This window comes from Pogonomyrmex barbatus, unplaced genomic scaffold (genome assembly GCF_055798465.1).
Source record: "Pogonomyrmex barbatus isolate J1 unplaced genomic scaffold, ASM5579846v1 scaffold9, whole genome shotgun sequence".
Lineage (NCBI taxonomy): Eukaryota > Metazoa > Arthropoda > Insecta > Hymenoptera > Formicidae > Pogonomyrmex > Pogonomyrmex barbatus.
The window spans coordinates 3,620,884-3,635,956 of record NW_028297193.1 but is presented as its reverse complement, the minus strand read 5'-3'; the positions used below and the strand labels follow the sequence as shown (position 1 = coordinate 3,635,956).

Genomic DNA, 15,073 nt, shown 5'->3' with positions numbered 1-15,073 from the left:
TCGTTCGCCGGGCCAATGAGTCATCGGTTCGACATTTCTAAGGAGCAGGTTTCCCCGGTATTCTGGTATGTCAAATGAATCATCGCGTGTGCTATGTATGTTTCGAAAAATTGTTACACGGAATTATCTTCACTGTCAGTTGACATTGATTGTACAGGGTGAATTACGCACTTTCATTCAACTATGGAGTACCCGATGAATTTCCGAAATCTCGGAACGGAATCTGGAGAACGTCATTACGATGACCTAACGACGGAGTTATTTAAATTAGTCATATTAATATTTTTATATATTTTTCTAAGTTAACACCTTCGAGAAAATAATGTCTTTCCTCCAGTCAGTTTTAATCGGAGACTTTAGTTTAAGTTTTAATTCAAGGCTTGTTGTTAGTAATCAAGTGGCGCCATTAAAGTGAGATTAAATTAAGTTGCGAGCGATGAGAACTTAGATCGAATTAAGTTACGCTGGAACACTAATAAGATTGTCCCAAGATCATTAGACGCATCATTATCCACATCGCAATTAGTGCGATTGCATCAGGTAGATAAGGTTTATACATAAATAACAAATGAAATTCGCCTGAGGAGTCGAATTTCAGCTGCAAAAGTATCAATCTCGGATTTACCGAGAAATTCTTAACGGAGGAAACTGATATGTCCGCATGATTCTGATATGAATTCTGATATACTCTATGTAAACTGAACGTTTTATCGCCTCTGGAATACGACAAACGGCACGCATAGCTTTACGCGTGTCTCCCTTCCGTCACGCGGATCCAAAGCGCGTGTCCTTCAGCCCTAAACGTGTGAATTATGCTCTTTTCTGTATAATACTGCCGTACAACGCGTATGTATCGTCCAACACACACGCGCACATACACACACACACACACACACACACACACATACACACACACACACACACACACACACACACACACCACACACACCACACACACCACTACACATGCGCATGGTTGGACGGTAACTACGTTGCGCCATGTGGGCACCCGTGCCAGTTGTGCATTTTAATTCTCTCTCCTGGTTGCAATCGTTCGTGACTCTGTTCTTTGTTCTGCACAACATTTCCTCGGCTTACTCCAATCTCACACGCGCGATTTATGTTTCTTCATATCGCGAGAATCGATCGATCGTAAATCACCGGGCGATTTTGAAATCGGTTCGAATAACAACAATACGAAGATTTATCTAACGAGAGAAGAACTGACAGTTGTGAAAATGGTGTTGGATATAAAAAAGATGCATATTGAATTTTTAAATTGCCGATACTTTTTATTGTACTTATTTAATTTTAAATTTGCATACATTCAATATTGGATGTGTAACATCGAAAGTGTGTGATCTGTAATGTAACTTTCAAAATGTAACTTTTATCATTGTTTCCAGATAATAAAATATTTAATTTTCACATTTTTATTTACACATTAATATCAATTTATATCCATTCTGCATCTATTAAAAGTTCTCTGATATATCTTGATAAAGAATATTGTAATTTAAATTTATTAAGATCATTATATAATTTTAATTAGACTTTGATAAAACGCTCACTGCAGAAAAAGTCCATTATTATGTGAAAGCACCTTTAACCGGACGTCTTTCGTGCTGTTCAGGAAACGGATGGAGATTCGCCGTTGGGCTAAAAAAACACGCGTAGTTTTATCGCTGCATAGAGATAAGTGCGGAAATATAAAGAGAGAGCGAATGGAGTTGCGTTCTATGAGATATCGTAAATAATTTCTTGCAAAAAATATTAATGTGCGAATTTCGAAAACTCGGTTATAACAATGAATACGATAGATAAATGTAATTTTTGCGATGCATCTGGATTTCTAAATACAACTTTTATTTCATCGTGTCATTAATTTTATGATATATTATTACATATATGCTTATATTAAATCAACTGATAATCAGTTAAATACAACTGTGATGTTTCTGAATCACTAAGCTAGCTTTAATGCTGTCATTGCTAAATTATGCCATGCTAATTGCTCATAATTTCAGTCGTTGATAAGACGCGACTTATCTTTTCATTTGACTTTTCAAATGAGATTTAAATGAGATCGCGTGATCTTGAAGAAAGCGGCTATACAGTTGATTTGCATTTCGATCCATTTTGAGTCGCTGATTGTCAAAAAAATTTGGCTCATAGTCCACCATGGCTCGATATATCGATTCCCGTTAATCGCAACCTTGAAATTACGAGTGGCAGCTGGGCAGCGCAGGTGCAACCGAGTGGTGCATAGTACCAGATGCATGTGTGCACCAGGTTGCACCTGCGAATCGCGAAACTCGATTCTTCGCCGCCGGCACGTGGACTACCGTCAAGATGAGGCGCGCTAAATGATTGATGCTCTTGTATGTGTTCTTATGTGTGCTCTGCGCGTTTCGTGTTGTCGTCGCAAATTGATTGCGGAACATGGCAGAGCAGAATCTGACAGGATAATAATCCACGTCAAATCATTGCCACGAATTCACCTTGTAATTCACGACACTTAATTTTATAAATATACAAAAACGAAGGTTGTGAAAGCTAGACCTGACACGAAATTTTCAGAATATAATTTAATGATAATAAAAAAAGTCATTAAAGGAAATTTAAATTCCCTTTTGTGTCTTAAGATTCATCTATCGATAATCTTGAAATAAAAATAAAAGAAATATTGTAAACATTTTATAAATAAGTTGCAAAGTTGTTTTTAAAATCCTGATGTTAAGGAATTAATGAAAAGTTATCGAATTGTCCCTCGAAATAGTATAATTATCACTTACTCTGCCGGACAACAGGTGGTCAAGCACTGTGCCCTTTGATATGCGGATTCACCCCGGGAATATAATCCAGATGAAATTTGATATTAGCCAGAAGTGCCAAGCAATCAGCAAATATATGATACCTTCGGATAATTATTATATATTTGTAATTACATTTTCTTAATCATGTTCGTTCGCTCATTGACAATTTGTCAAACTGTATTGTTTAAGAAAAAATCTTTCGCTTTCCTCTTTAATCTCTTTCTCAACAATCATGTTTATTAATCGATATTTTTTTTCTTTTTATCTTTCAGGCTCAAGCCCTGAGTGCGGCGTGCCAGATATGACAGTCATCAGTGATATTGATGAAATCGGTATCAATCGTAATCTTCAAGTTCGGTACAGTAGGGACCAGATATACGTATCCTTTATTTTTCACAGTATAATTCTATATATATATATATATATATATATATATATATATATATATATATTAATATATATCAATTCCTATTCACAGCGTTCAGTACAAAAATTATTCTTATTGCTTCGATACTTAAAATACTTAAAATCGTAATGACTCGAAATATAAAATATAAAATAATTTCTAAAACGGATCTTTTTCTAAATGATTTTACATTTTATTTTTTATAAATTTATTATTTAGATAGAAAAATTAATGTTCTAATAATTATTATATAATATTCTTCGTTGATAAATTTGACGATTTATAAATTTGAACGTGATAATTACACGCGACACATAAAAGAAAATTAAAAAGCAATCGTCAAAATTGGAAATTATTTAAAGCAAATACAATATTTTATTTCAATATAATTTGAATGTTCTTAAACTCTAGGGAAATTAAGCACATTTCACTTTGAATATTCAATGGAGATATGCAAGCTATAAGCCTGAGGATAATATTTCCGTGATTCCGTTTAGTTTTTCATTTAAATTAGGCGAATGAAAGGAAGATAGGTGAACGACGAGAGATTAACTGATTTTGTCCCGAAAAAGAGATCGGCGGAGAATGGAGAGAGAGAAAGAGAGAGAGAAAAAGTGAATCAGCCGGGAGAAATGGTACGAAAGGACGCATATGAATATCGCAGGGGAGGGCAGGGGTCGCTCCTAGATTGCCGCGTTGCTATGACGATCTCAGTCAGCTGGCGAATCACCCCAGGGTCAGACCCATTCATCTCTCATCGGCTTGGATTTGCCAACGACTCAACGATACCGCAACCATTGTCAACCCTTTCCTCTCGCCTTAACCGACTCCCAGAAATACGATTCGTGGATATTACAGATACAGATAAAAATCGCAAGACGCACGCTTAACTCATCGACAAAATAATCAGTGAATGATATCTCGTATGGAATAATCGTATCTTGGGATAATATGTGCGTTTATGCAATTGGAAGCTTTGAACTTAAATAAAAACAAGCGATAAACACATAGTAAGCAGGAGTAGTAAAATAGAGGAAATTGAATTAAAATGTCGTGTACCAATTATAGCGATATCGCTACTACTAGGAACTAAAAATTAATATTCAAATTAACCAGATGAGAATTAACATTAAAATGAGTAGTTTTTTATTTTATAGAATTATTATTGGAAGTAATATGCAAAATTAACATTGGATGCTACATTTCACTTTGCGTATATATTTGATGATAAAAAAATATAATGATTGAGAAATAGAATTGTTACCTCATTCTAGATTTCTTAAAGACATTTGCCTTCGTTTAATCAATACGTATATAAATGGGATTTGCTAATGTTATTCAAATTTGCTAATTTCAGTAATGGAAAATCTCGTGACACTTGAGATTATGTATTAAAGAGCCCAAAATCTTCAACTAGATCTCAGTTGGCAGCAATTGGCACCAGTTAGTCACTGGAATTCAAACACGCGATTTAGGTCGTCGACAATCCACTCATTAGTAGACACTTCCTCATACATGTGAGTAGCGTGTGCGACGATGTACTTAGACTAATCTTCCGTCGCATTCAGATGAAAATGTTATAAGACGAACGGACAAATGTCTGTAATATCATTAAAAACACATTTAACATAATTATGATTAAAACAGCATATTTTATTAGTTATTCGATTATTTTCTTTTTCTCTAAAAATATTTTCAAACTGTCTTCTTTTTCTTAAATCAATTGACGAAATTAATTAGACGTTGTTGGAACATCTTAAATTATTTTTATTTCGTAATGAAGTCTTCGAAATATTTCAAGTTATTTCTAACTTTGTTGCGATCTTTGTAAAATTTGTAATTAGGAAATGTTTCCTCTAACGAAAGGGCATAAGAAACAAAACTTGTTTCCCAGAAACCAAGCTCTGCCTGGTCATCACCGTACGCATATGTGTTGACGTTCACTTTTTGCCGCCTGATATAATCGAAAAATTAAACGGCTCGTAAAGCGGTCGTTCGGGTCCCTTGGCCTTTTCGAATCTCTGTCATTGAGCACTTCTTGTCGTCGCCGCGGGTGCGAACGAGATTTGCAGCTGGTAAGGACAGCTCTTGCTGTAGACACATCAAACTTGCCTTTCGTTAAATTTCAAAGTTATGTGCCAAACAGCGTAAAAATTGCGCAGATCTATATGGTTTTTATTACTGATATTATTAAACGCAAATATTGTTATTTCTTTAGTTTAATATTTTTATATTAATTTACTTTAAAACAAAAGTTTGAAAGTTATTACATCGTGATATTCTATGGCTCCAATACGAAAAAAAGTTCAAATTATATAAAATGATTCGACATATTAATTTAAAGATTATTATGCTTTAATAAATTGCGAATTTAATAAAAATTGTTTTATTTATAATTTAGACTTTGAACAAAAATGATTATCCATAAATTTTAAAAAATACGTATAAATCGCTAAGACTAACAGAAGATTAATCCGTGAAGAGTCAATTTAATTCTTTAATTTAGACATGATTCATATTTGATGCAATATCCATTATCTTATCTTCATTAATGTAAAATAATTAATATCTAAACGAGATAAATTAGAATTAAGCCTATCATATTTTAAGATATTATAATAACGGTAGATCCCATTTTCTTGTTGCAAAAGTAGGTCGCTCGGATAAAGGGTTAAGAAACCGACGACCGAAATTACCCAGTCATCCATCGTGCGTGATAATTAAGCGCCTTTCTTGCCGTCGAGCTTTCCCGGCTTCCAGGCAACTTAACCCTTTCCAGAGCGAGTGGCCTAATTTTTTCGCATCGATGAACTCTCTCGCGACCCTCCCAGACATTCACTCTCTCGTTCTCGCCGTGTCTCTTGTTTTTTTTTTCTTTTTCCTTTTTCACTCTCTCTTGCTATCGATAATAGAGGCATACGAGATCGCCTCGTTCGTATCTCCATCCCACCTCTGCTCCCACGACGAGTGCAATTCAAGTCGGCTAAGGGCGCTCCGCTTGCGAGAGAGGTTAATGAGAACAAACTACCCCTTCACACACCCCTTCATATGCGGGCATTCGTGTCTGCGCGAACACGCGCGCGTTCAACGCACGTGGAAAAACACGCGCAAAGGAACGGACGACATCCGGTTCATCGATGAAACTGCACTCAAGTCACTCTCTGATCTTGCTCGGCTAAATTAAAATGCAATCGACAGCCCACTCCCTTGGCCAGACGTCACACCGCTGCTATCGGTTTAAATTGCTTAATCGTACATTTTCGCTCTTAAATTAAAACAAAGAGACTATTTATAAAGAAGAAAGATCCATTATAAATAAGCCTTTTTTTTCGGCAAATAATTAAATTGTAGGATCTCGTTCAAGCTTGTTAGTTTATATTTTTTGTGCTAATATTTTACGTTTAATATTTTTATGAAAGAGAATAATATATAAATTTAAATACAAAAATAATTTCTGCGAAAATAGTTTTATTAACAATATTAATAACGATATTAAATAGAATGGAGAATTAGGAATTTTTTAATAACGGGATTAAAAATTAATTTATAAATCAGAAAGGATATTGAAACTAGTGGCAATGATATTTGATTTCAATTTAGATATTATTTCAAACTTTATTTAATAACTTTAATTAATGAATGAACTTTAAATACGATATATTTTTATACTTACTTAACTATTAATACTTTATATTCATGCAAAATACATGTTGGAACACTATATACATAATTTTATGGAAAATATCGAAGAAAGTGGAAATGAAAATATTTTTACCTTTGTTCGATCGAGACTTATTTCGGATTCTCTCTTGCTCTTCGCCGATGCTTGTCGATCTACAGGTCTCGATATTACATCTCATTAATATGCCTTATATACGCCGAATATCTCAAATTTTTATTCTGATGGTGACGCATAGATTATAGAATATTCTGGCTTTTCGATCTTGATGATTATCTGCATGCGCCGGCATATTAATGGAATTCCGAGAACACGGAATACCTTGGAAAACACGGAATATTTCGTGATCCGCAGATAGTCACCAGAACTGAAAACTTGGCATGTTTTCGTGATCCACTGATAATATGCTAAAATACAAGTGAAATTAATTATAACAGTCAAACAGTAGTTTCGGGATACGATAATAATATCGCGGAGAAAATTGAGAGTTCCAATCGATCGAAAACTTTCTAGAGAAATTATCGCGGAAGAAGAGAGTTATCTTCTACTTTTTGTGTACTTTTTGTCGAATAAATTTCTCGACAGATGGACAGATGGACCCGTTTGTAATTAAGGTTGGATTTTATTACGGCGAGAAACGTAATCAAGAAGCTACCGATGGGCGAGATACGCTTACCCAAGGGCTTAATTAAATTGTTAGGTCCTTGTCGATAATAACGGGGTTTCGCTAGAGCTTGATCCAGGCTCTAGCTGTGAACTGTAATTACCACAAGGGTGTTGACAGCCTCTATACGCAAACGCGTGTTGACCTCGTGCACGTACAAATTTGCTTCGAGAAAAAAATAAGATATAAGTCCGTAACATAAATAAAGTATAAGCGTAAAACATAAGAAGGGATATAAGCGAACTATTTTCTTTATTACATAAAATTCGAAGCACGATAAAAAAGAAGTGAAGTTGATACCACGAATAAAATTTATTCTTCACCAATTTATCACTATGTATATGAATAATTTCAGCAATAATAATTATTTAATTGTAATATCCATTTTAACTTTTTCAAGTCATGTACTCCTTCATTCTTAATCAATTTTCTTTCTCTTTTCTTCCTTGTGAGTTTTACTTAATGTATAACTTACGTAACTTTTATGAAGAATATGAATATGATGAATTTTTTTATAGAGGTGTATTTTAAGAAGTATAGATTTATCATTTATTTCATTTATTATGTATTTATAAACACTTTTCAACTGATATGACAGAAGATTCAGCCTACCATCGGCCAAAACGAGTTTCGAACTTTCGGGCGTAGATCAGCACCCTAACTCGTCTCAAATGTTGCCGAAGGGTGGCACGTTTATAGGTGTAATACCCCCCTTTTCGCTAACGGTGTAGCATTCAGCCATGAGTCATACCCCCTATAGGTCGCCCCCGAGCGTGACGTCATTACCGAGTTCTCTCCCTCATGTGCCAGCGAAAGCATGTCATCCTCTGGTTATTATGCAAGGGATAGGACTTACGAAAGAGCTATGCGCTCTCTCCAGAGATTTCGTTCGTTATATTCCTGTGCTCCTGGCACTGCGCAACGTATTTATGAACCCGTTTTATAACCCGTAATATTTCTCTAAGAACGATTTTTTTTTTAAATTTTTTTCAGTATTACACAGGATGGTTTAATGATGTTTGAATTTTGGTAAACGTATATTTAATTCGACCTCCAATATGTTCCTTTGACAAAAGTGTCGAGACATTAATGCTATTAACGAACTAATAATAAGAGATGAAAGGTGAGAGGAAAATTAGGCGAAAATGTATTTATTTCTCGGTGAATTTTGAGCGGACTTTGAAAGGGATTCTAATTTAGAATTCGTTTGGAGTACGAAAATATGGAAATTGTAAGAAAAACTAGATTGCGCTGAAATATTCATTAAGAGAATATTTTCCTAAATTCTATTCGAGGAATATTATAGTCGAGATAGTGCATTTCTGGATAAGTATTCTCTGTGTATAGACATGGCGTTATACTCGTACACCTCATCGCCCACGAGAGTTTTCTCTTTTATAGGGCGAGCAATAAAAACGGATTGGCACAACTTCCCGCTCGTGCTTCATAAAACATAGTTTGCTTGGAACACGAGCGATCGGCGACTAGAGTGCACGTTAAAAAGGTCATATATTTTTTAGCCCTCTTTCTCTTCGCCCACCTTACGTGCTACCGCAAAGGCCATCAAGGAACATTATGACTATGAATGCGGAAAAATGTCAACGACAAATTGGGTTTATAGCTTGTTAATATAATATATTATTAATATTTAATAGAAAAAACCCAACTGTATCATTAATTTTTATATTGAAATTTTGTTTGAGTTATTGTATTCCTTAACACAGCCATTACAGACATATACGGGATCCATACTGGTGGCTGTGAATCCTTACAAGGAGGTGGATTTCTACACAAATGTGAGTAAATATATAATTACCTTTAGCGAAATTACGTATAATTAAATTACGTATAATTAAATTACATTGTGTGAATCTTATAAGAGAAGAAAAAGAAGAAGGAGACTATTTTTCTTGGCGCTCCTATAATTATCATAGCTTTAATTATACAATTTTTGCGTTATTTTTGCACGTCGTTTTATACTGTCGCTTGTTGATCTAAAATAAACGCGAAATATTTTATTAAAAGTGGAATATATTTTTGGAATATATTCTTATTAAAATATTTATTAGAATGTGGTTGAAATTTTGAACGGATTAAACTCCTTACAAGAATCAGAATTAGAATAGAATATTATCACAAAGCCTCGAATCGAAAATTAAATAAGAGCAAAGATGCATGCCATACTACTTGCCATACTACAATTATTTACTTAAGATATATTATTGTTCTGAAATATGAAAAAGGAAAAAAAGACATTTTTATTCGAGTGAGGCATACAGATTCGATGTGTGCGTTATTGGAAGACGACGTGATCGATAGGGTGGGCTCGATCGTTCGCGCTTCCGCCGGCTGACAAAAACCGGAAATACCAGCAAGGAATAGTAAATATCAGGCACAATGCATGACACCGTGACCACTGCTGGTGTAAGCTGAAAAAAGAAACGTAGACATGTGTCGATCTTCAGGTGGAGATAAAACCACTGCCGTCGCCCACCGCTGAAAGATTAAAACTGCTGTCTCGGATCTTTCGACGGAAAACGACATCTCGTTGGACGCATTTCTTACGCGTGGCTGCTCTCGCCGCAATATGCATTACGAAAGCAGAAATATTTATAATCCGTTTAACAAATTCTCAAACCTATCATAAAATGAATAAAATTTTCATTTCATTATTTTGTGACTACTTTGTGATAAAAATTAGTTAATTTGGAGTATTTCCCCAAATTGCATACTGTAAATATCAAACAAAACAAAATTAAAACGAAAATAAATATACATTATGTTAAATTTAATTAAAAATTAATTAAAAGAAATTTAAAAATAACTTGATAATTTATTCACGTTGACTCCATTGACGTTGATCAATTAATTAAAAAATATAATTCTGTTATCAATCTCACTCGCAGAAGACAGATTTCTTTTTAATCACTCAGCTGGAAAAGCAATCCTTCAATATTTCCGTTAAAGAAAACTGACTTTTTTAATTGACTATTTGTCGTTAGAAAACAATGCACGAGAAATAACATGTGCTATTGAAGTATATATTTAGATTGTTGGCTAAGTTGTATTCCTCATCATGCAGATTGTATCTGGCGGTGTATTTCCTCGTTGCGTGTGCACGTGCAATTTGCATACGTTTAGTCGTGGAAAATTATCGCGCTTGCGGACGGACAAGTTTTTCCGTGAACGGCTTCGCAAATCCGTAAAACACACCGCGACAGGACGCTTTTATCGTACTGGTCTCCTCAGACTGAAAACAGGAAACGGAAGCCGCAACGTGCTTCTACCTCGAGATAACTCGCGGAACGGCGGGCGGGACTACTCGTCGACGTCAGTTTTTTCTAGGTCACGTTGGTGGAGCGAAACTCGAAGAGCGATAACACGCTCGACTTATTTCTTGACGCGGCAGGTTGATAATGTTAACAATTAGTTCAATTGGGACGCTCGTCGGATAAATGGAATTGATTCATTCGCGCGGAAATCGAGAACTCTTATCACGACGAGCTGCCGCCGACGGAATGTTTTGCGATCAAGGGTTGTGCGGATAAATTTCTTCCCGTTCGCCGTTTATCTGGCCGAACGCTAAAGTGCATGCTCCCGATAATCGAGCGGTGCAGTTTCCTTTTCCCGCCATCCGGGCGTTGCAGCTATTTTCGGGCGCACGTGGTGCGCGGCAGCCTCGCTCCCTCGAATGTCGCAGACTCATCATCAATAGTTATGTCTCGAATCAGGGACGAATTATTTCTGGGTACCAAGAAGCGACGGACGTTCTGAGCAGAACTAAAATGAATGAAGGGAAAGGATCGTCGTGTCGAAAGAAATAATTCTTTCAAGAGGCTTCTATACTAAATAAAGTAAATTAAAGCAACTGTTATCTAGAAAAATTTTAAATTTTTTGAAAATGTTTTATTTAACATTCGGCATGAAAATTTTGTTTTTGATTTACTGAAATATTAGATATTTACAATTAAATTACTTTATTTGAGTGATAGATTTTTAGATAAGGCTTATGCTTTAAAGAATTTTTGTTTTGACACTTAAATGCATTGATATTTTCTTTTATTCTGAATAATCCTGGAAAATAATCTGGAAAATCAAAACTAATAAAAAAATATTTCACGGTATTATTTCGTATTATTATTAATTATTGTTACTATACAGTGTATCTGAACAAAGAATGATAATTTTGGTACTTTTTTTTTGATGAAATAAAAAATAGATAGTTTGTAAAATATTCCCCCCATGTCAAAGGATTAAACTGTATAGCAGGCTTCTTCGAATTTTTAAAAGAATTCCTCAAATATTATTCTGTGCAGCCGCGTGTTTTCGCGAAAAGCGTCGAGCGGCAGCGCATGCAAGCGTAAATTGAATTGGATGGTGAGAATCGCCGGAGCTAGAGTGCAGCGATAAAATTTACTTTGTCTCCTGTTTGGGAACGAGTTGACTCTCCAAAGGCTTTATACATTTTATTGCATTTCCTTCTTCCCCTTTCAATAGAGTATCCTTCGAGTAGGGGGGATTTTTTAACTGAAGGGTGTCGCACTCAGAAAAGTTTTCGAGTGTCCTTGAAACCGGCAAGTTGCAACAAAATGGCAGGAGAAAGAAACTGATAGATGTTCTTTAATGTCTTCGGCAATTTATGTCCAGGTACAAAATTGCAATTTGAAACGGCGGAATAATTTGGCGATGATTTAATGCACATACAATCTGCGAACGCGAATGGATTTGAAAACAGGGAAGAAAAAAAAAACTGTTTTATTGAAACGGACCTGCGTGATCACGGGGTGTTATCGTCGTGCATTCGTGGAAATTTGCGTGCCACGGCATCACGCGTAATTGGCGAAGATCAGCTGGGGTACCGCCAACCGAGGACTCCTGCCGGGACTAGAAGGAAAAGGGTGGCACGCCGTGGTGGTGCACGCCCCGCGTTATTGATCGCGCCGAAGCATGCGGATCGGATTCGGGACTCGGTGCGGTCGCCTCGGAGCCGCCAATTCCGTACATTTCTGTCGGATACCCTCGCTGGATCCTCGCCAGAGCGATCTTGATCCACGCAGGGATCGCGATATCGAACTATCGCGACGAATGACACGAAGAAATTCCACAAATTCCATTTGTTCGAAACTGACGATAAATCCTTTGAGAGGATATATAAATCTGGTCTCCATTAAAAAAAGGAAATTATTAAAACTAATTATGACACGTGAAAATTTCATGGTTTTTTTTTTTTTTTCGAAATTATTGACGAACGAGAAATGGAAATCGCACAATTATTTGTTACCACAAAGTGAATTGATGAAATATAAATTTATACATGTGACATTTCAAAAATTAAATACATATAAAATTATTTTGTTTTTATCTTATGTTTTTATCTTATATAATATATAGCTTATAATAAACATTAAAAGAGATATGTTTGAAAAAGGAAAGAAATTATTATTCTTTTATAAAAAGATAGCATTTTTTTAATGTACCACTTTGATTTCCTTATTTGCTAATTAATTCGCTGTGTTTAATCTCGATGCTCTCGTTTTTAAGGGAAGGATAATTCGATATTGTTGTTATATTTGTCTCAAATACCTTATCAACATATATATGATATCTCTTTGTTGATCGATAAGTAAGCAAATACATTCGGATTGTTGTCGCGGTAAATGGTCACTACTTTCACAGTAAACTCGCAATCAAAGTTGTTCAAATATTTGCCGATATTAATGGCTGGTAAGTACAAAAGGTTCGTGTGAAGTTTTATCGAAGCTATCGACACGATTATTCATGATTGGAATACGATTACGCGAATTATTATTAATCCTTTAAATAACAAGATAAAACTTTTACCTAAATCTGTATCTACTTTCTTTTTATTTGTAAGAATTAAAAATTATTCAAGATTTTGATTTTTGAAAATGTTCCTAAAATAAACACGAGGGATAAATTGATAAAGTCCTTTATGACTTTGTTACTTGAATGAATAACCATGTAATTTGATTTTGAACTAATTTATCGGATATTTCGAACCTCGAAAATAATGTTTAGTTTAATGAACAATTAACACTTGTAATAATTCAGAAGGTTGACATACCAAAAAGGTAGGTCAGTCTATTTTATCTGCAGACGCGGTCTCGAAATACCTGTCGGAAACCTGTTTCTTTGTAAGGGGAGATTGCAAACAGTTCTTTCGATCCTGCCAAGGTAAACGGAAATCAAAGTTAACCTATCGTCCACGATAGTATTTCACTGTAAATTTAACGCTCGTTTTTCGTTTGGCGTAAAGAAAAATCTTACATGTTTCTATGGAAGCATGATGACACGCGTTCAATTCCCTTGTAGACGATACTGATCGATGGACGTGACCCACTAACGAAATGGAACGAGGAATCGACATCCCTTTGCACCACCTCTGGAGTATTGGTGTCGACGACATTGTGTAGCAGCGGGAGTAGTAATTTAAATTAATTAGAAAAAAATGCCGTTGATTCTAGTAATGGAACCAGTTCTGCATCATTACTGAGATAAAAATTATGTATCCTTTTCGTTCAAGAGGATGATGAAATATTTAGATTCAATTAATTGTGAAAACATGATTTAATTTAATTTTATTACTTTTTGGTTGAATAAAGTAGTATAAATATTTCACAATTAAATTCCAGACGATTGATCCTCAAAAAAATGTTTTATTGTGTATTAATATTATTATATATTATGTAAAGAGCAAAATTAATTGATGTTTACATATTGCAATTTATAAACAACAGGATTATTAATAACAATTTATATCCAATTTCGGAATTTAGTTGTATGAATTAGATTTCCTCGAAATTATTTTGGTTTATTAGAATTATTTACAAATCACAAAAGAGAACAAAATTTGAGATAAAAATATATATTAATAGATATAAAAATATTGAATATGGAAAAGATATTTTAGTTAAATATGAGATTAAAATGTTGACAATTAAATATTTTAACAGTACTAAAATTGTTCCCCATAACATTTAATATTCTTGTGACAATTAAATATTCTCGAACGCTAAAAACAAGTTGTAAACTTCCAATATTAAACAGTGGATTGAGAAGATACGATATAAAGCACGATATTATACAATGATATTTTATATACATATACATACATACATACGCGCGCGCGCGCGCGCGCGCGCGCGTGTGTGTGTGTGTGTGTGTGTGTGTGTGTGTAGCTTACTTCTTTGAAAAAGAAGCAACGAGAAGTATCGAAACTTCCGGAGTGTCTGAAACGCATTCTTTCACATTTATTTTTATATCTCAGCTTGCTTTCTTAAGGCTTTTCGGCCGCACAGTAACTTATCTCGAGTAACTCATTTTCCATACTCGTATATCTCGAGATAATTTCTTTCCAAAATAACTTGTCGGCATCTTAAAACGTTTTCTAACAATATGAAAATTAACATTTAGAATGCAAAACTGCTAAATAAGATTATTTAATAAGATTTATTAAATTTTTTTGTTCTGATAGCAGAACTCAATTT

General features: G+C 34.7%; 1 protein-coding gene across 2 annotated transcripts in view; it reads left to right on the top strand.

Moving 5' to 3' along the window:
* The window catches only part of Myo81F (unconventional myosin 81F), a 35,121-nt gene that overhangs the window by 3,734 nt on the left and 16,314 nt on the right, over window positions 1–15,073 (top strand). For both annotated transcript variants that reach the window (XM_089084513.1, XM_089084514.1), the window contains exons 2-3: window positions 3,089–3,195; window positions 9,299–9,361. In XM_089084513.1, the coding sequence (XP_088940639.1) occupies window positions 3,089–3,195; window positions 9,299–9,361 (170 nt within the window). The remainder of the gene's footprint in view (window positions 1–3,088; window positions 3,196–9,298; window positions 9,362–15,073) is intronic.